Source organism: Bos javanicus, chromosome 13, assembly GCF_032452875.1.
Source record: "Bos javanicus breed banteng chromosome 13, ARS-OSU_banteng_1.0, whole genome shotgun sequence".
Lineage (NCBI taxonomy): Eukaryota > Metazoa > Chordata > Mammalia > Artiodactyla > Bovidae > Bos > Bos javanicus.
Window position 1 is genome coordinate 20137023 of NC_083880.1, and position 22252 is coordinate 20159274.

Below are 22252 nucleotides of genomic sequence, written 5' to 3' on the forward strand. Positions count from 1 at the left end.
AACTATGAGCTACACAACAAGACTAAAGATCTCTATTTCACCAGAGTTACTGAAACTGTGCCAGTATTTTAATTAATTAGAGGGAATTAGTAAGCAATGAAATCTCCATTTTAATTCCATTGATAAAACTAGCTTTTCTGCTTATGCAAATACAAAGCAGCTATCTTTCTAGCCTGAAAAAGAAAGTGAATAGTAATAACATTTCAAATGCTTCTGTCAAGCATATTCCAAACTTACCATAGTATTGAATTTCTAAGGATAAGTTTTAAGTGAATGAGTTCTAAAACTCATACTATGTAGCTAATTTTCTACTGTTAGTAACTGCTGGAATTCCACTAATAACAGGAGGGAAGGCAATGGCACCCCACTCCAGTACTCTTGCCTGGCAAATCACATGGACAGAGGAGCCTGGTGGGCTGCAGTCCATGGGGTCGCTAAGAGTCACACATGACTGAGCGACTTCACTTTCACTTTTCACTTTCATGCATTGGAGAAGGAAATGGCAACCCACTCCAGTGTTGTTGCCTGGAGAATCCCAGGAATGGCGGAGCCTGGTGGGCTGCTGTCTATGGGGTCCCACAGAGTTGTTCACGATTGAAGCGACTTAGCAGCTAGCAGATGAAAACATTTCGGCCTGTAATAATAGCATATAGGCACTATACTCATTTAGATACAAATTTAAATTCCAGAGAAGATAAATAAAGCAGAAATAGACTTGAAATACTCTTGTTCTTACCAAAATGACTCTTGATTTCGCCCTTTAGAATATTTCTTCTAGTAGCTTCTGCATAGCGCTCTGTATGAGTCTCTATAAACAGTTTCAAAACATTTTTGTAAGGTATATATTAAAATGTGTTTCTCTCTCTGTGTAGTACTCCTTTAATTATGTTTTAATATTATAGAACAGACTTAAAATGAAATGTCTGGATTCTAGTATCACAGGACCTTAGAATTGGAAGGGCTGTAAGCAATCACATAAGCCTCATTATACTGAGGGTTTCTTCCTGCAATGCAGGAGATCCAGGTTTGATCCCTGGGTTGAGAAGATACCCTGGAGAAGGGAATGGCAACCCATTCCAGTATTCTTGCCTGGAGAATTCCATGGATGGAGAAGCCTACTGGGCTACAGTCCATGGGGTTGCAAACAATCAGACACAACCAAGTGACTAACACACAGAGAAATAATGATTTGACCAAGGCCACATTATCTAGGTAACAACAAAGCTGATCCATAAACTGATACTTCATAGTTCTTTAACCAGAGCTTTTTCCGTAAAATACAAACTTTTTGCAAACAAAAGTCATCCTAGAGAGTTTATCTTAATAAATAGTGTGCACATTAAGAACACATTCACATGGTAAGGATATACCTGGTGATGTAGAAGATAACATTTTTCCCCAGGGTCAAGTTGCAAATGATAGGCATCATAGTCACAGGAAGTTACTGTGAGGCAGAAATTCTTTGGCTTGTCCAGGAATATTTTAATTCTTTTTTAAAAGGTTATATAGCTAAGTCAAGTAAGCATCAGTAATGGGAAAGAAAAACAAGTAATTTGTGGACAGAGATAAAATACTCTCCCAGGTTCTCTTAGCACATAGACCTTCTCCCGAGGAGGAGGAAATGGGACATTGCAGGAATTCGAGCATTGGTACTGCATCCATTTCCATTTGAGTCTTTACATGGTTTTTACTTTTTGCTGGATTCAGAAATGATGATCTATGTTCAGTATCAGAAAAAAAATTATTTAAAAGAATTTTATATTGCAAAAGGAATAATCAGAATTGGTGACTCTGGGTCACCTGTTAGGTAAAGTCTTGGGTGGGCAAAATTTGGTTCTAATATAGCATGGAAGTGAAGCTTGAACTTGTTACATCCAGAACTTATACATTATAAGTCTTGCTTTGGAGAACTAGCTGAGCCCATGAATATTTAAAGTGTGCACTATTACTGAGGCAGCACAAATTTATCACCACTGCAATCTAAACAGAGATGAACACCATGGGACATCATTACTAAAACTGAAGACATGCTGGATTGGGCAGAATAAATTTTAGTAATTAAGTTACAGCATTTGTGAAAGTAATGTGTACTATAGCAACATAGAACTGGAGAACATTAGCAGACATACTTTAGCTCTCTTCTCTGGTCTTTCTCCAAAGATAAAATTAGAAGAACTGATTCACTTGATTTGAGAAAGCAAAGGATTCTTAGGTAAGCAGGGAGGCAATAAATGATATAGAGTAGAGAAACCTAATCTATTAAGAGCCACAATTTTCTTCCTTCACAATATTCTCCCACTGCTTTTAAGTTTTTTTTTTTTTAAATCCTACTCTGCTTGGAGTTTGTTGAACTATTTTTTTTTAATGTAACATGATCCATTTTAAATGTTAATTCTATGCTTATTTGTATATTCATAGAGCTGTGTAACAATCACAGTCAATTTTATAGTCTACTTTAGATTTATACTAAACAGATGAAATTCCAGGAAGATTTAGAAATTTTTTTCATATTCTACATATATAGTTCTCTTTATAACATAATTCTTACTATCTTTTCCCAATTTTATATATGAAGCATGTAAAAATAAATTCATTTATTTAAAATTGCTTTTAAATTATTTACATAATTGTGTGCTCTACCAAGAGAAGACAAAGCATGTATGTATACCGCTTATTATTTTAACTATAATATTTTTTTGGTGATTATTTAAAATGCCATTTTCTGCTCTTTAATCCCTCTGCTGTTCACGCTGTATTTCCATACTTGAAATTTTCTCATTCTTTCTTCTGATAGTGTAAAAATACTGAACATCTCTACTGATTTTTTAAAATTTCAGTTATACTTTCAACTCTGATTTTTATGTGTTCCTTTTCAAAATGATATATTTCTCTTTGTATATATTCCTTATTTGATAAAGAACTGTCATGAGATCTTCCTTCTCTTCTTAATAATGTTTACATTTAGTTCTTTGAAAATATATATATAATAACTTCTTATTAGTTTTGTTATTTAAGTGCAATAGCTTGGATCCTCATAAGCAGTTTTTATTGTATTCATTTTTCCTTGTTATATGTCACATTTTACTGTTTTTTTTTTTTTGTGCATGACCCATAATTTTATGGTGAAAACTGAGTATTTTGGATATGCAATATAGCATCTCTGAATACTGACTTCCTTTTTCAAGGCATGTTATTATTATTTTCTTGCTTATATTCTTAGCTATCTGGCTGAAACATTTTACTGAAGTATTCCTTTGCAGTTTCAAGGCACAACTACTGCTCCTCAAGAGAAAAATTCTTGGATATAGTGGTTTTAGCAGTGGTGTCTTTTTTACATCTCTGTTATATGGTCTATCTCTTTTGATGTTATCAGTCAGTTCATTCAGCCACTCAGTTGTGTCCAGCTATTTGTGATCCCATGGACTGCAGCACGCTAGGTCTCCCTGTCCATCACCAACTACTGGAGCTTGCTCAAACTCATGTCCATTGAGTCGGTGATGCCATCCAACCATCTCATTCTCTGTCGTCCCGTTCTCCTCCTGCCTTCAATCTTTCCCAGCATCAGGGTCTTTTCCAATGAGTCAGTTCTTCGCATCAGGTGGCCAAAGTATTGGAGTTTCAGCTTCAATATCAGTTCTTCCCCCAAAATTAAAGGGCAGTGTGTCTATCACTTTTACAGGAGTAAAGGCTGTAGCATAATCTCTGAACCACATAACACAACTGATGACCCTATCACAGATGAGAAGGCTAATATGCCTGATAGTTCCATCAAATAGAGAGAAATGGTAACCAATGAATTAACTCTGTGTTAAATTCACCTTGTTATTATCACATTCATCAAGAAGACTTTCTCCTTTTCTAAACTAGAAAGAGAGATTAGAATAGAATTAAATACACGTGAAGTGAAGTGGCTCAGTTGTGTCTGAGTCTTTGCAATCCCACTGACTGTAGCCTACCAGGCTCCACCATCCATGGAATCTTCCGGGCAGGAATACTGGAGTGGGTTGCCATTTTCTTCTCCAGGGGATCTTCCCAACCCAGGGATTGAACCCAGGTCTCCTGCATTGCAGGCAGATGCTTTACTGTTTGAGCTACCAGGGAAGCCAGGATGTATCAAGTATATTCCAAGTTCATTATAGCATTTCAGTTTATGGTTTAATTTTTAAATGGATCCTTTCTAAAAATCATATCTAGCTAACTTTTAGATTTCTAGTAAATACCATAGTACAACTAATTATGAGGATATTCATGAAGATTTTACCTACATAATAACAATATGCAAGTACTCTTATCATTAAAAATTCATACTCAAACTCCAAAAAAGGTAAAGAAACCATATAGATCAGACTTGGAAAGATTAGACTTACCAAGGGGAGCCTTTGCTAGGGTCTTATTTTCCACTATCCGTATATGTCTTCCAAGAGTATCTTTCAAGTGTTCTAGATCAATTTCTATAGAAATAAACATAACAAAACACTTTGTAAAGTAACCCTAACATATGAGTATTTCTCTTTGTCTGTCTGTATGTGTGTTCATGTGTGGTACTATCTTAAATAGCCTAGTTATTAGTAAATATGCATTATAATGGAATATCTTGGTTGCAGAATCATTAAACCTTAGAATTAGAATGGCTGTTAGCAATCATTAAGTCTCCATATATTGAGACTTAGAGACATTAACAATTTGACCAAGACTGTGTATCCAGATAATGAAAAACCTGATGCACAACCTTATGCCTTTAACCAGTGCTTTTTTCATACAGTGCTATCTCTTAAACTAAATTAAAATATCCTGGAGAGGTTATGATAATAATCAACTGTTAAGTTTAAATTAAAATCAAAATCATACTATAGGGATATATACCAGTGATGTGGAACACAACATTTTTTTCCTCAGGCTATGTTGCAAACTAGGGTCTCCATGGAAATTTACCATGGGGCAGAAATTCTTGGACTTTCCAGGAATATTTTAATGCCCCTTTTATGTTACTTAAGTGTAAACAAAGTAGGCATCAGTGATGTAAAAGAATATCAGAATATGTTGTAGACTGAAAAAACGTGCTCTCCTAGGTCCCTTTAGCATGTAGACCTGGTAGTCTGGAGGAAGAAATGGTTAAACTTGTAGAAGTACCTGGATTGAGACTGGGTCTCTTTCATTTGAGTTTTATGCCATTTGAAATTTTTGCTTGATTTAAACTGCTGCTGCTGCTAAGTCACTTCAGTTGTGTCCGACTCTGTGTGACCCCATAGACAGCAGCCCACCAGGCTCCCCTGTCCCTGGGATTCTCCAGGCAAGAACACTGGAGTGGGTTGCCATTTCCTTCTCCAATGCATGAAAGTGAAAAGTGAAAGTGAAGTCGCTCAGTCATGTCCGATTTAAACTGTAATTAGGTCCAATTATGAGAAAAATATGTTAACATTATTAAAGGAGAGTTTATATTGAAAGGAATAATTAGGAATGATTAACTACTGGATTTAAAATACTGTAGCTAATTAGTTTCTAGCTGAGTGTGTACCTGAAGTTAGAAACCTGTTATAACTAAGATGCCCAGATGGAAGTCTCTCTTTGGAGAAATGTATGAGCCGGTAAGTATTAAAAAGGTTGTGCTATTTGTGTAGAGGTGGTTACCTGCTGTAGCACCATTGCCAAAATGACAAAACAGTGTGTCTGGTTAGGTAGAACAATTAACATTTTGTGAAAGTAATAAGATGTATAGCAAAATGAAACTGGGGAGTATTAGCAGATACATTTTAGTTTCTCTGTTTCTCTCTCCAAATGGTATAGGTAACAAGGACTTGCTCATTTGCATTAAGGAAGCAAAGATTCCTTAGATAAGTAAGAGGCAATGAGGATAGCATTAGAGGGAAGATTAGGTTAAGTACTATCAATTAAAAGACATATGCTAGAGAAATGTGTAACCTAGAAAAGTCAGAGTTTTCTTTTATCATATCCTCCCACTTTCAAATCCTTTTTTAATTCTATTCTTTTTGACATTCATTGAGTTCGTTTTAAAAAATATATAACATACAATTTGCCCGTTTAAAGTGTTCATTTCAATGTTTTAAAAAATATATTCAGAGTTATATGACCATCACCACAATTAATTTTAGAAGAGACTAGACAGTGTTCTTACCAAAAAATGATAATTATATGACATGATGGAAGTGTTAGCTAACACTGGGGTGGTCATCATATTGCAATGTACAAATGTATCAACATACCATAAATGTTAAACACACAATGTTATAGATCAATTTTTTCACAATAAAAAAAGAATCTACATCAGAATTATGCTAAGTAAATTCTAGTAATTACAGTGAGGTATAGAAATGCTACCCTTATATAGCATTATTCCCTCCACTATATTTTTGCACCATTGTTATATATAATAACCCGTAACCTATATAGTCATTGCTTTGTTAAAATTATGATTATTATTTGTGTATAGGTTTTAATACTATCTTTTATAATTACAGAATTACTTTAACCCAGTCTCTTTTTTATGGGGTTCAGATTACTGTCTGAGATCACTTGCCTGAAGAACTTTCTTTTGTACTTTTGATAAAGTGAATCTTCTAGCAATGAATTTTCACAGTTTTTTATGTTTTAAAATCTCTTTACTTCACTTTTATTTTTTGAGAGGTAATTTGGCTGGATATAAAATTTGGGGTTGATCGTATTTTTTTTTGCATTTTGGTCATCCTATTGCATTTTGTTCTCCATAGTTTCTGATGAAAAGTCAGCCATAAATCTTATTGGAGTTCCCAATAGAGTAGAAATGCCAGTTTTCCAGAGTGTGTATACTAATTTATACTTCTACCAGCAGTTTCTGAAAGTTCTACAATATTATCATGTTGTAGAACAAGTTGCTCTACAATATTATCATGATTTGATTCTGTCATTCTTTGACTTAAACTCAATGATCTATGTCATAAAACCCTCATGAATTTAACTCCAATTTTCTAGATAACTAATAAGACTGTACCATTTTCAAATGTTTATTAGTCATTTAGATACATTCTTAATTTCTGTTACAGTGCTTTTGATTTCTAGCATTTATTTTGATTTTTTCTTAGAGATTTACTCTATGCATAATTACCTATATATTCTTTCATATAGTCTTCATTTCTGCAAAGGCCTTTATTATATTAGTCACAGTTAATTTAAATTCCCAGTTTGATAATTCCAAAATTTCTGCTATATCTGCATCTGGTCTTGATGATTGCTTTGTGTCCAGCTTACATGTTTTGCTCTTTTAGCATGCCATATACTGTTTTAAAGCTAGACATGATGTATCAGGTAAAATAACTGAAGTATTTAGGTTTTTATTATGATGTTTTATGTTCATCTGGAAAGGAGATCAGCAGGTGTCACGAGCTAAAATTTCTTTTATTTTCCTTTTCTGGTCTCCTCTGTGGTTTTTGATTTTCCCTAAGGAATACTTCTTTAACAGGCCCTGAGCACTGCAGTTTTTCCATTGGTAACCCTCTGTTATTATCCAGGGGCCTTAGTGAAGTAGTTGTAAGGTATGAGAGAGAGGGAAAGCATTCTATAAACCTATGATTAGTTCTCAGTTTTTTATTTACACTTTCCTCTGGGCTGTGACTTTCAAAATTGCTTTTCAGCATGTTTACTGAATTAGATAAAACAGAGAGGCTAAAGAGGACTGGACTTGAATATCTGCCTTCCTTGATGCTGAAAGTTCAAGAGGTTAGATTCTGGCATTTCTTTTTCTGGACATCTGTCAGGTTCCAGTAAAGTAGTTTTTCTTAAAGTTAGGGCTGTGTTAAGAAGAACGCAATTTTAGATGTTCACTTTTCTCCCCTTTGCTGAATGCATGAGTAGATTTTATTCCTGATATTTACCCAAGGCACCTGAAAGTGTATGGTATATCCACGGTTGTGTTGAGAACTTTTTAATTGCTCAACCTAGTTCATGTCCAGTTTCCAACAATTACTAAATTACTCTTTAAGTTTTCCTACTAGTTTCTGGCTCCAGTGTTAGTTTGTTTCTAAAAATATGTAATTTCCAGTATCCATATATCTCCTCAGTTTGAGAGGGGAAATTTGCTCTCTAACCTCATTCTTTGATGGAACTGAGAAGGGTTGTTGACTTTAAGATTCTTTAGCTTTTTTTGGTTTGGAGTGTGGGAATGAGGACTTCCAAGTTTTTCACATGTTCAACTGGTAAGAAGCTTTGCAAATCTTTAAAAAATAATTATTCCTAGATATTTTATTTGTTTTAGTACTAAAATTTCATCATCCCTAAAAAATGTTCATTTTCAATTTTTTGTTCTTGGTATATAGAAACAGAATTGAGTTTTCTACAGTTTTACTCTATATTCAGTAATTTAAATAAATACAGCTGATATAAGAGTTTATCTATAAACTACAGATTCTTTTAGATTACATACCTCCACAGTTACATTGTCTGAAATTTATGAGATTTCTTTAAATCCTTACAACTTGCATTATTAATTTTTTGTAATATCTATGGTTGCCAGTACAAAAATGAGTAGAAATAGTGATAACAAACATACATGTCTCATTCCTAATATTGAAGGAAATATTTTACTATTAAATTGCTGAAATTTATTTGTACTTTTTAAAAGATAAGTGTCAAAGATATATTATAAGCAAAGTTTTATTGAAGTTTAATGACTTTTTTCTTTATTCAATAATGTGGCAATGTTTTCCTATAATGTTTTTTATTCCTGTAAAGTTGGTAGTACTATTCCCAGTTTCTAGTCTGATTTAATAGCTTGAGTCTTCTCTCTTTATTCTTCATGAGTCTAGTTAAAGTTTTGTTAATTTTGTTGATATAATGTGAGTCTCTTATGGGCAGCATATAGTTGGATAATTCTTTTTCCATTTTTTCAATCTCTGTATTTTGTTTAGAAAGCTTAATCATTTACATTTATGGTAATTAATGAAAAGGAAAGAACTTACTTCTGCCATGTTTATATTTGTTCTCTGTATTTCTTACATTTTTTTGTTCCTCATTTCCTCTAATACTGCCTTCTTTCGTGTTCAACTGATAGTTTAAGGGACTAGTTTTGTTTCCTTTCTCATTTCCTTTGGGCATATTCTATACATATTTTCCTTTTTGTTACCAAGGGAATTATGCATAACATCTTAAAGTTATAAAAATCTAATTTAAATTGATGCCAACTTAACATCAATAACATCCAAAAGCTGTACTCCTATATGGCTCAATCCTTTTCGATACTGATGTTATTAAGCATATCTTTATACACTGTGTGCCCAATAATACAGATTTATCATTACTTTTATATATTTTTCCTAAAACTATTATACAAAATTAAAAGTAGAGCTACAAACTAAAACTACAATAATACTGGCTTTTATATTTGAGATGTATTTATCTACACTGGAGATCTTCATTTCTTCATATAGCTTCAAGTTACTGTATAACATTGTTTCACATCAACCTCAAGGATTCCCCTTAGCATTTTCTATAGAGCAGGTCTAATGGTAATCTTGTTAACCCTAGAAGCTCTCCTATTCTTTGGGGTTGGGTTTGTGCTGGGCACTCCTTCATATTTCTACAAAATTTTCTGACCATTTTGAAGATGACTTTTTCTTAAAGGGAGAATCCTCTTGTTACTGTAAATATTTTATTGTTTCCCAAAGTTCTGACAAAGTTAGTTCTAATGGTTTTTTGCCTTTCCCCTTCCTCACCCTTTTTCATTGTTTCTGTCAGGGATTAAAAGCTTGGGGCCTCCTAGTCTGTCATTTTGCTGACATCTGCCTTAAAATGGTTGTTCAGAAGCTGCCAATGTTACACTTAAAATTATCTTATTGGAAATTAGTTAAGTACTTAGTCACTTGGCCACACGAGCTTTAGCATAGGTTTTGTTTTTGGCTGTGCCACACAACTTGTGGGATCTCAGTTCTCTGACCAGGGACTGAACCTGGCCTGTGACAGTTAAAGTCCAGAATCCTAACCACTAGGTCACCAGGGACTTTCCTAGCTAGGTTTTTTAACTATTAGACATTTGCCGACTTTGTGATATAAAGGTCACAAAGTAGACATATTGCCTATCTAGTGATAGTTCTATTTTTTTCATTGTCTTGTTATCACAACAGATGATATAAGTAACAAAAACTGTGTTTTCTAAAGAACTGATCATATAGCATCTAGTTTATATCATGAAAATTCACAATGTAGGGAAAAACCTTTTTTTTTTTTTTCATGAGCAGGTAAACTCTTAAGCATTACTTAATTAATGTTTGGTGAAGTAATAAGCAGATGACAAATTCTTTTAAAGATACATATTAATTGATATATAGACTGTTTAATAAAAGAATAAAATTATTACAGCTTTCCCTCAGTATCCACAGGGGAGGGTTCTCAGAATCCCCTGTGGATACCAAATCCTGAAGATGCTCAAGTCTCTTGAATAAAATGGTGCAATATTTTCCTGTAACCTACGAACACTCTCCTATATATTTTAAATCATCTCTAGATTACTTATAATACCTAATACAATGAAAATGCTATATAAATAGTTGTAAATGCTATCTAAACCATTGCCAGTGCATAAACCATTGTTTTTTGGAACTTTCTGAAAAATTTTCTTCTGAATATTTCTGATCTGTGGTCAGCTGAATCTGTAGATGTGAAACCCATGGATACAGAGGGCTGACTGTTTATTAAACTGAGAAAGGTTACCTTATGTTTGAATTTCTTATTTTAATAACTGTATAATACAGTGGAAATGCTTTAACTCTTAGAACGTGTTCTCTATTGCACCTAAACATTATAAATCTCTACTTACCAATTACTTTGTTTAAATCTAATTGAAATATTAAGTCATCAATTGATGGATTCATTTCTGGAAGATTCTCTGCTATATCTGGATGTTCTGTGGTTGTTTCCCTTTTAACTGTAAGAATAATAGATTGCCAGATTAGTAGATACATAACTAATATTTTGTGAGGGTAAAATTATACTACATAAAGTTAATTAGAGAGGTGTCACCTTACACTTCCTCTTCATGGCTCACACCCTTGTGGCAAAGAGGCTCACATAACTCAGTGAAGCTATGGGCTAGGCTATGCAGGGCTACTCAAGACGGACAGGTCACAGTGAAGAGTTCTGCTGACAAAATGTGTGGTCTACTGGAGGAGGGAATGGCAAACCACACTTGTATTCCTGCTGCAAGAAACCCATGAACAATATGAAAAGGCAAAAACATATGACACTAGAAGATGAGTCTCCCAGGTTGGAAGGTGTCCAATATGATACTAAGGAAGGACAGAAGGCAATTACTAATAGTTCCAGAAAGAATGAAGTGTCTGGGCCAAAGTGGAAATGATGCCCAGTTGTGGATATGTTTGGTGGTAAAAGTAAAGTCCAGTGCTGTAAAGGGCAATAATGCATAGCAATCTGGAATGTTAGGTCTGTGAATCAAAGTAAATTGGACCTGGTCAAGCTGGAGATGGCAGGAGTGAAGATCAACATCTTAGGAATCAAAGATGTTGTTTGATTTAGTGAGCTAAAATGGAAAGGAATGGGAGAATTTAATTCAGATGACCAATATATCTACTACTGTGGGCAAGAATCCCTTAGAAGAAAAAGAGTAGTTAGTCCTCATCGTTAACAAGAAAATCTTAAATGCAGTACTTGGGTGCAAAGTCAAAAATGACAGAATGATCTCAGTTCGTTTCCAAAGGAAGATATTCAACATCACAGTAATCCAAGATTATGTCCCAACCACCAATGCTGAAGAAGCTGAAGTTGACTGGTTCAAGACCTACAAGACCTTCTACAGCTAATACCAAAACAAGACGTCCTTTTCATCAGAGGGGATTGAAATGCAAAAGAAGGAAGTCAAGAGATACCTGGAATAAAGGGCAAGTTTGGCCTTGGAGTACAAAATGAAGCAGGGCAAAGGCTAACAGAATTTTGCCAAGAGAACACACTGATTATACCAAACATTCCTTTTCAACAACACAAGAGATGACTCTATTTATGGACATCACTAAATGGTCAATACCCAAATCAGATTGATTATATTCTTTGCAGCCAAATATGGAGAAGCTCTATACAGTCAGCAAAAACAAGACCAGGAGCTGACTAAGGCTCAGATTATCAGCTCATTGCAAAATTCAGGCTTAAATTGAAGAAAGTAGGGAAAACCACTAGGCTATTCAGGTATGACCTAAATCAAATCCCTTATGACTATACAGTGGAAGTGTCAAATAGATTCAAGGGATTAGATCTGATAGACAGAGAGACAGAACAACTATGGATGGAGAATTGTGACATGGTACAAGAAACAATCCTGTACAAATGACTAAAACCATCCCAAAGAAAAAGAAATGCAAGAAGGGAAAATGGTTGTCTTAAGAGGATATACAAATAGCTGAGGAAAGAAGAGAAGTGAAAGGCAAGGGAGAAAGGGAAAGATATATCCAACTGAATGAGAATTACAGAGAATAAGGAGGGATAAGAAGGTCTTTTTAACTGAACAATGCAGAGAAATAGAAGGAAAACAACAAAATGGCAAAGACTAGAGATCTCAAGAAAGCTGAACATATAAAGGGAACATTTCATGCAAGGATGGAAATCATAAAGGACTGAAACAGTAAGGATCTAACAAAAGTAAATAAAAGTGAAACTGTGGAAAATTCTTAGAGATGAAATTGTTAGAAATTCTTCTAACAAAAGTAGAAGAGATTAAGAAGAGGTGGCAAGAATACACAGAAGAACTTTACAAAAAAAGGTCTTAATGACCTTGATAACCATGAAGGTGTGGTCACTCAATTAGAGCCAGATATCTTGGAGTGTGAAGTGGGCCTTAGGAAGCATTATTATGAGGTAATAGTGCTGAGCTATTGAAAATCCTAAAAGATGATGCTGATAAAGTGTTGCACTCAATATGCCAGGAATTTTTGGAAAACTCAGCAGTCGCCACAGGACTGGAAAAGGTCAGCCTTCATTCCAATCCCAAAGAAGGGCAATGCGAAGAAATGTTCAAACTACTGTACAATTGCCCTCATTTCAGATGGTAGTAAGGTTATGCTCAAAATCCTTCAGGCTAGGCTTCAGGAATACATGAACCAACAACTTCCATCAAATAAATTGTGGACCTAGATTTTATTTGATTCTTAAGAAGAACAAATATAAATCAAATTTTCTGTTATACTAAGTCAAAAATCCAAATAAAAAATTTCCAGTCTTTCTAATGGACATGAGTTTGAACAAACTCAGGGAGATAGTGAAGGACAGAGGAGCCTGGTATGCTGCAGTTCATGGGGTCGCATATGGTTGGACACAACTTGCTGACTGAACAACAATCTTTCTAATAATGTCCATTTTTCTAGAAATCCATTTTTGAAGCAAACATAAAAAATAGATAAATTTACTTAAAATATACACAAAAAATACACTACTAAAGAGTTGTAGTAGAAAATATAAAATATCAAGAGTAGTGTCCAATAGATAAAAAACAAACATTTCTTTTCCCTTCTTGAAACTACGTAACAATATTAAGAATAGCTCTACTGGATAACAACAAATATGTTTTAGCAGATAATGATACTTGATAAGAACTGAAATGTAAATGCTGGGTAAACGTCACATTGTTAAAAATGAAATAACTGCAACAATTCCATAAGTTTCCTAGAAAAATGTCTCCTAAACTTGTTCTCTATGAAACACTATTCCAAAGAAAGAGAAAGACAGAGTTTCTTGCTCAACAAATTTAAGAAATAAAGTATAATAATTAGAATATTAAAGACTCCAAGAAATGAGGGGTGCTAATAGCATTACAGCATTTACTAGTTCTGTAGAACTTCAATTTCTGGTAAATTAAGTTTTAAAATATCCACTCTAAGGAAAAAGTTCAACTAACATAAAATTGGTGCACATTAAAATGTAATTTTAAACTGTCAAGTATTTTATGATGACTTTTAAAATATGTATATGAATGTAATTCATACTTCTCAATATCTGAGGGTGGTAAACTCCACTTAGTTGAGTGTTATCCTTGTATCCTTTAGTTCTTACTAGATCGTCAAGTGCAAATTTCTCATCTGAGAGTTCATCCACATCTTGATCTACCAATATGAATAAAACTTTCAATTAAATACAGAAACACTATTGAAACCTATACATTATGGCTTAATTCCAAGGAGATTATAATGTCTGGAGTTTAGGAAAATATTCTTATATCAATAAGAAGAGAAAAATGATTACTCAATAAATGTTAGAAGTTCATTGAATAGATTTCAATTTCTTTATTGTCTTAACTTAATATAGAATATATTTCTGTGTCAGTCCAACAGCTAATACCCTGATTTATGTTGAAGCACCAAAAGATATCCCCATTTTTTAACAATCCCCATTTATAAACAAAATCAGAATGTGAATCATTATCATTTTAACAATTACCTAGTTCTGATAAAGTTAGTATGATAAATATATGGATCAGCAATATTTCTTACATGATTAAACATACAGATTTGTCATAAAAGGTTTTATATGGCAAAAAATCAAAATTGTAATCTTAACCTCAGTGAGCTACAAGAGAACACAAATAGACAACTAAATAAAATCAGGAAAACAATACATATACAAACAGAGAAGGTCAACAAGAGACAGAAAACATAAAAGAACCAAACAGAAATTTTGGAGCTGAAGAACACAATGACTGAAGAATTTAACAGAGAGCTTTTTAGTAGCACACATGATCAAGCAGAGGAAAAATAATCAGTGATCTCAAAGACGGATAATTTGAAATTACCAAGTAGAACAACAAAAAGAAAAGAAGAATGAAAAAAAGTAAAAAAAAGTCTACGGAACATATGGGATGCCATCAAGCAAATATATGCCAGATAGTTATTCCAGAAGAAGAAGAGAATAAGAAAAGGACAGAAAGAAATAATGGCTGTAAAATTCCCAAAACTGAGGAAGGAAGTGGACATACAAACTTATGGATCCCAAAGAAGTCCAAATAGATTTAATTCAAAGAGATCTACACTGAGACATACACTTAAATTATCAAAGGTCAAAGACAAAGAAAGAATTTTAAAAGCAGCAAAAGTAACTTATTTCACACAAAAGAACTTCAGTAAGACTACAATGGATTTCTAAGCAGAAAACTTAGAACTACAAAAGCGACAAAAACAATAAAATGGCAATACAAAGTCATTAACAATCAAGAACTACTTTAAATATAAATAAATTACACTCAAAAAGATTGGAGAATGAATGAAAAAATAAGATGTAATTACATGCTAACAATATGCAATTACATGCTATTAATAAAAGATCAACTTTAGATATAAGGACACACACAGGCTGAAAGTGAAAGGATAGAAAAAGATATTTCAAGAAAATGGTAATCAAGAGAGATCAGAGGTGGCTATATTAGACAAAAAAGACTAATAGAAAGCTGCCCCAAGACACAAAGAAGGTCATTACAATGATGAAGGTCATTTCATCATTTTGATGAAAGAATCAATTCAACAGGATATAACACTTACAAATACATATATGCATCCAATAATGGCTCACTTGAATATATAAACCAAACACTGACAGATCTGAAGGGAGAAATAGATGGCAAATCAAGAATAGAAGGAGACGTTAATATTCCATTTACAATAATGGATAGATCATTCAGACAAAAAATATGTAACAAAGACTCAGTAAAGATAAGTAAAATCAGTAAAGAGAGGGCTTGAATTATTTGAATTCAAATGGACTTGAGACATCTACAGAGCATTCCACTCAAGAGCAGTAAAATACACATTCTTCATAAGCATTCTTCTTCAGGACAGATCACATTCCAGGTCACAAAACAAATCTTAATGTGTTTAAAATTAAAATCATTTCAAGTATTTTTTCTAACCACAGTGGGAAAAAAATATGAATAAATAATGGAAGAAAAATGAAAAATTCACAGACACATGGAAATTAAACAACACAATCTTGAACAACCACTGGATCAAAGAAGAAATCAAAAGGGAAATTAGAAAATATCTCCAGAGAACAAAAATGGAAACACAATATACATAAACATGTAGGATGTACAAAAACAGTATCCAAGAGGGTAGTTTACAGTAATACACATCTAGATTAAAAGAGAAGAAATATCTCAAAGACCATAAATTACACCCAAAGGAACTAAAAGAATAATAACAAATTAATGTCAATGTTATCACAAGTAGGAAATAATAAAGATGAGAGCAGAAATAAATGAAATAGGGAACATAAAAACAGTAAGAAAAATATGATAAAACTAAGAGGTGATTTTTGAAAAGACACACAGAAATTGACAAAGTTTTAGCTAGACTGTCTAAGAAATAAAGACGCAAAGAAAATGAGAAGTGGAAGAGAAAACATTACAACTAACACCACAGAAATAAATATGCTATAAGGCACCATTATGAACAAGTATACACCAACATATTGAACAACTAGGAGCAAAGGAATAAATTCCTAGAAATATACAGCCTACCAATACTGAATCATGAGGAAACAGAAAGACTGAACAGACCAGTAACAAAGGAGACTGGGCAGTAGTCAAAAACCTACCAACAACAACAACAAAAGCCCAGGACCAGATGACTTCATTGATGAATTTTACCAAACATTTAAAGAAGAATTAACAGGAACTATTCTTAAACTCTCCCCCAAAATACAAAATGAAGCACTTCTTTTTTAAAAAAAATATATATTTATTTATTTTAATTGGAGGCTAATTACTTTACAATATTGTAGTGGTTTTGCCATACATTGACATGAATCTGCCACGGGTGTACACGTGTTCCCCATCCTGAACTCCCCTCCCATCTCCCTCCCGATCCCATCCCTCTGGGTCATCCTGGTGCACCAGCCCCGAGCACCCTGTCTCATGCATCAAACCTGAACTGGCGATTCATTTCACATATGGTAATATATATGTTTCAATGCCATTCTCCCTAATCATCCCACCCTCGCCCTCTCCCACAGAGTCCAAAAGACTGTTCTATACATCTGTGTCTCTTTTGCTGTCTCGCATATAGGGTTATCGTTACCATCTTTCTAAATTCTATATATATGCATTGGTAGAGGAACCAGAGATCAAATTGCCAACATCTGCTGGATCATGGAAAAAGCAAGAGAGTTCCAGAAAAGCATCTATTTCTGCTTTATTGACTATGCCAAAGCCTTTGATTGTGTGGATCACAATAAACTGTAGAAAATTCTGAAAGAGATGGGAATACCAGACCACCTGATCTGCCTCTTGAGAAATTTGTATGTAGGTCAGGAAGCAACAGTTAGAACTGGACATGGAACAACAGACTGGTTCCAAATAGGAAAAGGAGTACGTCAAGGCTGTATATTGTCACCCTGCTTATTTAACTTATATGCAGAGTACATCATGAGAAATGCTGGGCTGGAAGAAGCACAAGCTGGAATCAAGATTGCTGGGAGAAATATCAATAACCTCAGATATGCAGATGACACCACCCTTATGGCAGAAAGAGAAGAGGAACTAAAAGCCTCTTGATGAAAGTGAAAGTAGAGGGTGAAAAAGTTGGCTTAAAGCTCAACATTCAGAAAACGAAGATCATGGCATCCGGTCCCATCACTTCATGGGAAATAGATGGGGAAAGAGTGGAAACAGTGTCAGACTTTATTTCTTTGGGCTCCAAAATTACTGCCAATGGTGACTGCAGCCATGAAATTAAAAGACGCTTACTCCTTGGAAGGAAAGTTATGACCAACCTAGATAGCATATTCAAAAGCAGAGACATTACTTTGCCAACAAAGGTCCATCTAGTCAAGGCTATGGTTTTTCCAGTGGTCATGTATGGATGTGAGAGTTGGACTGTGAAGAAGGCTGAGCACCAAAGAATTGATGCTTTTGAACTGTGGTGTTGGAGAAGACTCTTGAGAGTCCCTTGGACTGCAAGGAAATCCAACCATTCTGAAGGAGATCAGCCCTGGGATTTCTTTGGAAGGAATGATGCTAAAGCTGAAACTCCAGTACTTTGGCCACCTCATGTGAAGAGCTGACTCATTGGAAAAGACTCTGATGCTGGGAGGGATTGGGGGCAAGAGGAGAAGGGGACGACAGAGGATGAGATGGCTGGATGGCATCACTGACTCAATGGACGTGAGTCTGAGTGAACTCCAGGAGTTGGTGATGGACAGGGAGGCCTGGTGTGCTGCGATTCATGGGGTCGCAAAGAGTTGGACACAGCCGAGTGACTGAACTGAACTGAACTGATACTGTATTGGTGTTTTTCTTTCTGGCTTACTTCACTCTGTATAATATGCTCCAGTTTCATCCACCTCATTAGAACTGATTCAAATGTATTCTTTTTAATGGCTGAGTAATATTCCATTGTGTATATGTACCATAGCTTTCTTATCCATTCGTCTGCTGATGGACGTCTAGGTTGCTTCCATGTCCTGGCTCTTATAAACAGTACTGTTATCAACATTGGGGTACACATGTCTCTTTCAATTCTGGTTAAGGAAACACTTCTAAAATCTTCATGATGCCAACATCATCCTGATTCCAAACTGAGACAAAAAAGCTACAAGAAACAAAAACTAAAGATATTGACATTTCCTTAATGAAAATAGATACAACAATCCTCAACAAAATATTAGCAAACCAAATTTTGCAGCACATTAAAAGGATCATATACCATGACCTAGGATTTATACAAGAGATGCAAGGATGGTTTGGTTTAACATTTGCAAGTAAATCAATCTTTCACACCATACTGACAGAATGAGGGATAAAATTATATTATCATCTCAATAGATGCAGAAAAACATTTGACAAAATTCAATACTCTTTCACAATAAAAATCCTCAACAAACAGGCTTGGGAAGGAAGAAGAAAATTCTTGTGATTTGCAGATGATACCATTTTATATATAGAAAACCTCAAGGACTCAACCATGAAATTGCTGGAACTAATCAATGATTTCAGTAAAGTTGCAGGATACAAAATTAACATATGGTAATCTGTTGCATTTCTACATGTTAATGATAAAATACCTGAAAAAAACTAAAACTATACCATTCACAGTAGCATAAAAAACAATAAAATACTGGGAATAGCAACTGGCAGTCCAATGGTTAAGACTCCATGCTTCCATTGCAGGGGGTGCGGGTTCAAACACTGGTCAGGGAACTAAGATGCTGCATGCCACACAGTACAGCCAAAAATAAATTAAAAAAATAAAATTCTGGATATAAATTTAACCAAGGAGATGAAAGATCTGTACAATGAAAACTACAAGGCTCTATGGAAAGAAATGGAAGACATAAAGAAATGGGAAGATACCCCATGTATATGTACTAAAAGAAAAATCTTTTTGAAATGTTCATACTATCCAAAGTCATCTATGGATTCAACACAATCCTATAAACACATCAAATTCTCCACAGAATTAGAAAAAAAAATCCTAAAATTTATATGGAATCACAAAAGAAATCAGAAAACGAAGGCAGTCCTGTAAAAGAACAAAGTGAGTGATAACACATTTCTTGATTTCAAACTATACTCCAAAGCTATAACAATAAACATGTTATGGCACTGGCACAAAAAGAGACACATAGACCAATGAAAGAAAGTAAAGATCCTCAAATTAAATGTCCAAGCAAATTAAATGCTTGGTCAATTACTATTGAACAAGAGTGCCAAGAACACCCAGTGGGAAAAGGATAGTCTCTTCAACAAATGATGTTGAAAAAACTGCATATACACATGCAAAGAAATGAAATTGGACTCCTAATTTATGCCACTCACAAAATTAACTTGAAATAGAGCAAAGACTTATAAACATAAGACTTGATTCTGCTAGAGGAAAATGTAGGGAAGAAACTCCTTGACAGTGGTCTTCGCAATGATTTTTTTTAATATATGAACACCGAAAGCACAAACAACAAAAGAAAAACTCAACAAATGGGTCTACTTCAAAGTTAACAGTTTCTGCACAGTAAAAGAAACAACACAATGAAAAGGCAATCAATGAAATGAGAAAATTTCAGAAACCATGTATCAGATAAAGGGTTAATATCTAAAACATATAGATTTCATACAGCCTAATAACAAAAAATTAAACAATCCAATTTTTAAAATGTACAGAAAAACTAAATACCTTTCTTAAAAAGGCATACAAATGGCCAACAAGTATGTGAAAATATGATCAACAACATTAGTCCTCAGAGAGATGCAAGTCAAAGGCACATTGAGATACCATCTCAAACAAGTTGGAATGGCTATCATCAAGAAGACAAGAGATATAAGTGCTGGCAAGAATACAATGACAAGGGAATCTTTGTATACTGCTAGAGGGAATGTAAACTGGTCCACCCACTTTGGAAATGGAGTTTCCTCAAAAATTTAAAAGTAGATTGAACTTCTGATCCCTCTATCCTACTTATAAGTACCTACTTGAAGGAAATAAATACAGGATTTTGAGGAGCTTTATGTACCTATATTTTTTCTCAGTATTATTCACAACAGGAAGATATGAACATATCCTAACAGTCCATCAATGGATGAATAGATAAAGAAGATGTGGTGTATGTATATGTGTATATATATATACACACATATGGAGTATTAATCAGCCATTTGAAAGAAGGACATCCTGCCATTTGAGACAACATGGGTAAGTCCTGAATACGTTTTTCTAAGAGAAATGAGTCATAAAGAGAAAGAAAAATATACTACGGTATGATGCTGTCAAACTGCTGCAGTCAATATGCCAGGAAATTTAGAAAATTCAGCAGTGGCCACAGGACTGGCAAAGGTCAGTTTTCATTTCAACCCTGAAGAAGAGCAATGCCAAAAAATGTTCAAACTATTACACAATTGCACTCATTTCACATGCTAGGAAGGTAATGCTTAAAGTTCTTCAAGCTAGGGTTCAACAATACATGAACTGAGAACTTCCAGATGTACAAGCTAGATTTAGAAAAGGCAGAGGAACCAAAGATCAACCTGCATTGGATCAAAGAAAAAGCAAGAGAATTCCAGAAAAATATCTACTTCTTCTTAATTGACTACACAAAAGCCTCTGACTGTGTGGACTACAAAAACCTGTGGAAAATTCTTAAAGAGATGGGAATACCAGACCACCTTACCTGCCTCTTGAGAAACCTGTATGCAGGTCAATAAGCAGCAGTTAGTACTGGACAAGGAACAGTGAACTGATTCAAAATTGGGACAGGAGTTCATCAAGGCTGTATATTGTTACCCTGTTTATTCAACATATATGCAGAGTATAGCATTCAAAATGCTGGGTTGGAAGAAGTACAAGCTGGAGAAATATCAACAACCTCAGATATGCAGATGACATAACTTTTATGGCAGAAAGCAAAGATGAACTAAAGAGTCTCTTGATGAAAGTGAAAGAGGAGAGTGAAAAGGCTGGCTTAAAACTCAACATTCAAAAAATGAAGATCATGGCATCTGGTCCCATTACTGCATGGCAGATAGATGGGAAAACAATGGAAACAGTGACAAACTTTATTTTCTTGGGCTCCCAAATCATTGTAGATTGTGACTGCAGCCATGAAATTAAAAGATGCTTGCTCCTTGGAAGAAAAGCTATGACAGACCTAGACAGCATATCAAAAAGCAGAGACATCACTTTGCCAATAAAGGTCCATCTAGTCAAAGCTATGGTTTTTCCAGTAGTCACGTATGGAGATGAAAGTTGGACCATAAAGAAGGCTGATTGTTGAAGAATTGATGCTTTTGAACTGTAGTGCTGGAGAAGACTCTTGAGAGTCCCTTGGATAGAAAGGAGAACAAACCAGTCAATCCTAAAGGAAATCAATATTGACTATTCATTGGAAGCACTGATGCTGAAGCTGAAACTCTGATACTTTGGTCACCTTATGCAGAGAGTTGACTGACTGGAAAAGACCATGATGCTGGGAAACTGACGGCAGGAGGAGAAGAGGAGACAGGATGAGATGGTTGGATGCATCACCAAATCCATGGACATGAATTTGAGCAAACTCTGGGAAATGTTAAAGGACAGGGAAGCTTGGCATGCAGTAGTTCATGGGGTTGTAAAGAGTTGGACATGACTGAGCAACAGAACAACAACAAATCATCTACCTGTGGAATCTAAAAAAGCAAAATTTTTAGTAAGAAATTGTGGTTAACCAGAGGATAAGGGGTGAGGTAATACAAAAGATGTTGTACAAACTTGAGTAGTAAATAGAGATCTGAAGCACAGCATAATGAATATAG

General features: G+C 34.6%; 1 protein-coding gene across 12 annotated transcripts in view; it reads right to left on the minus strand.

Moving 5' to 3' along the window:
* The window catches only part of CCDC7 (coiled-coil domain containing 7), a 268190-nt gene that overhangs the window by 40380 nt on the left and 205558 nt on the right, over nucleotides 1-22252 (minus strand). For 10 of the 12 annotated variants that reach the window (XM_061435932.1, XM_061435930.1, XM_061435937.1 and 7 more), the window contains 4 exons: nucleotides 13971-14087; nucleotides 10802-10909; nucleotides 4368-4451; nucleotides 737-808 (listed from right to left, as the gene is read on the minus strand). In XM_061435932.1, coding sequence (XP_061291916.1) covers nucleotides 737-808; nucleotides 4368-4451; nucleotides 10802-10909; nucleotides 13971-14087 — 381 coding nt within the window. The remainder of the gene's footprint in view (nucleotides 1-736; nucleotides 809-4367; nucleotides 4452-10801; nucleotides 10910-13970; nucleotides 14088-22252) is intronic. The other 2 variants (XM_061435940.1, XM_061435934.1) reach the window with 2 other exon arrangements.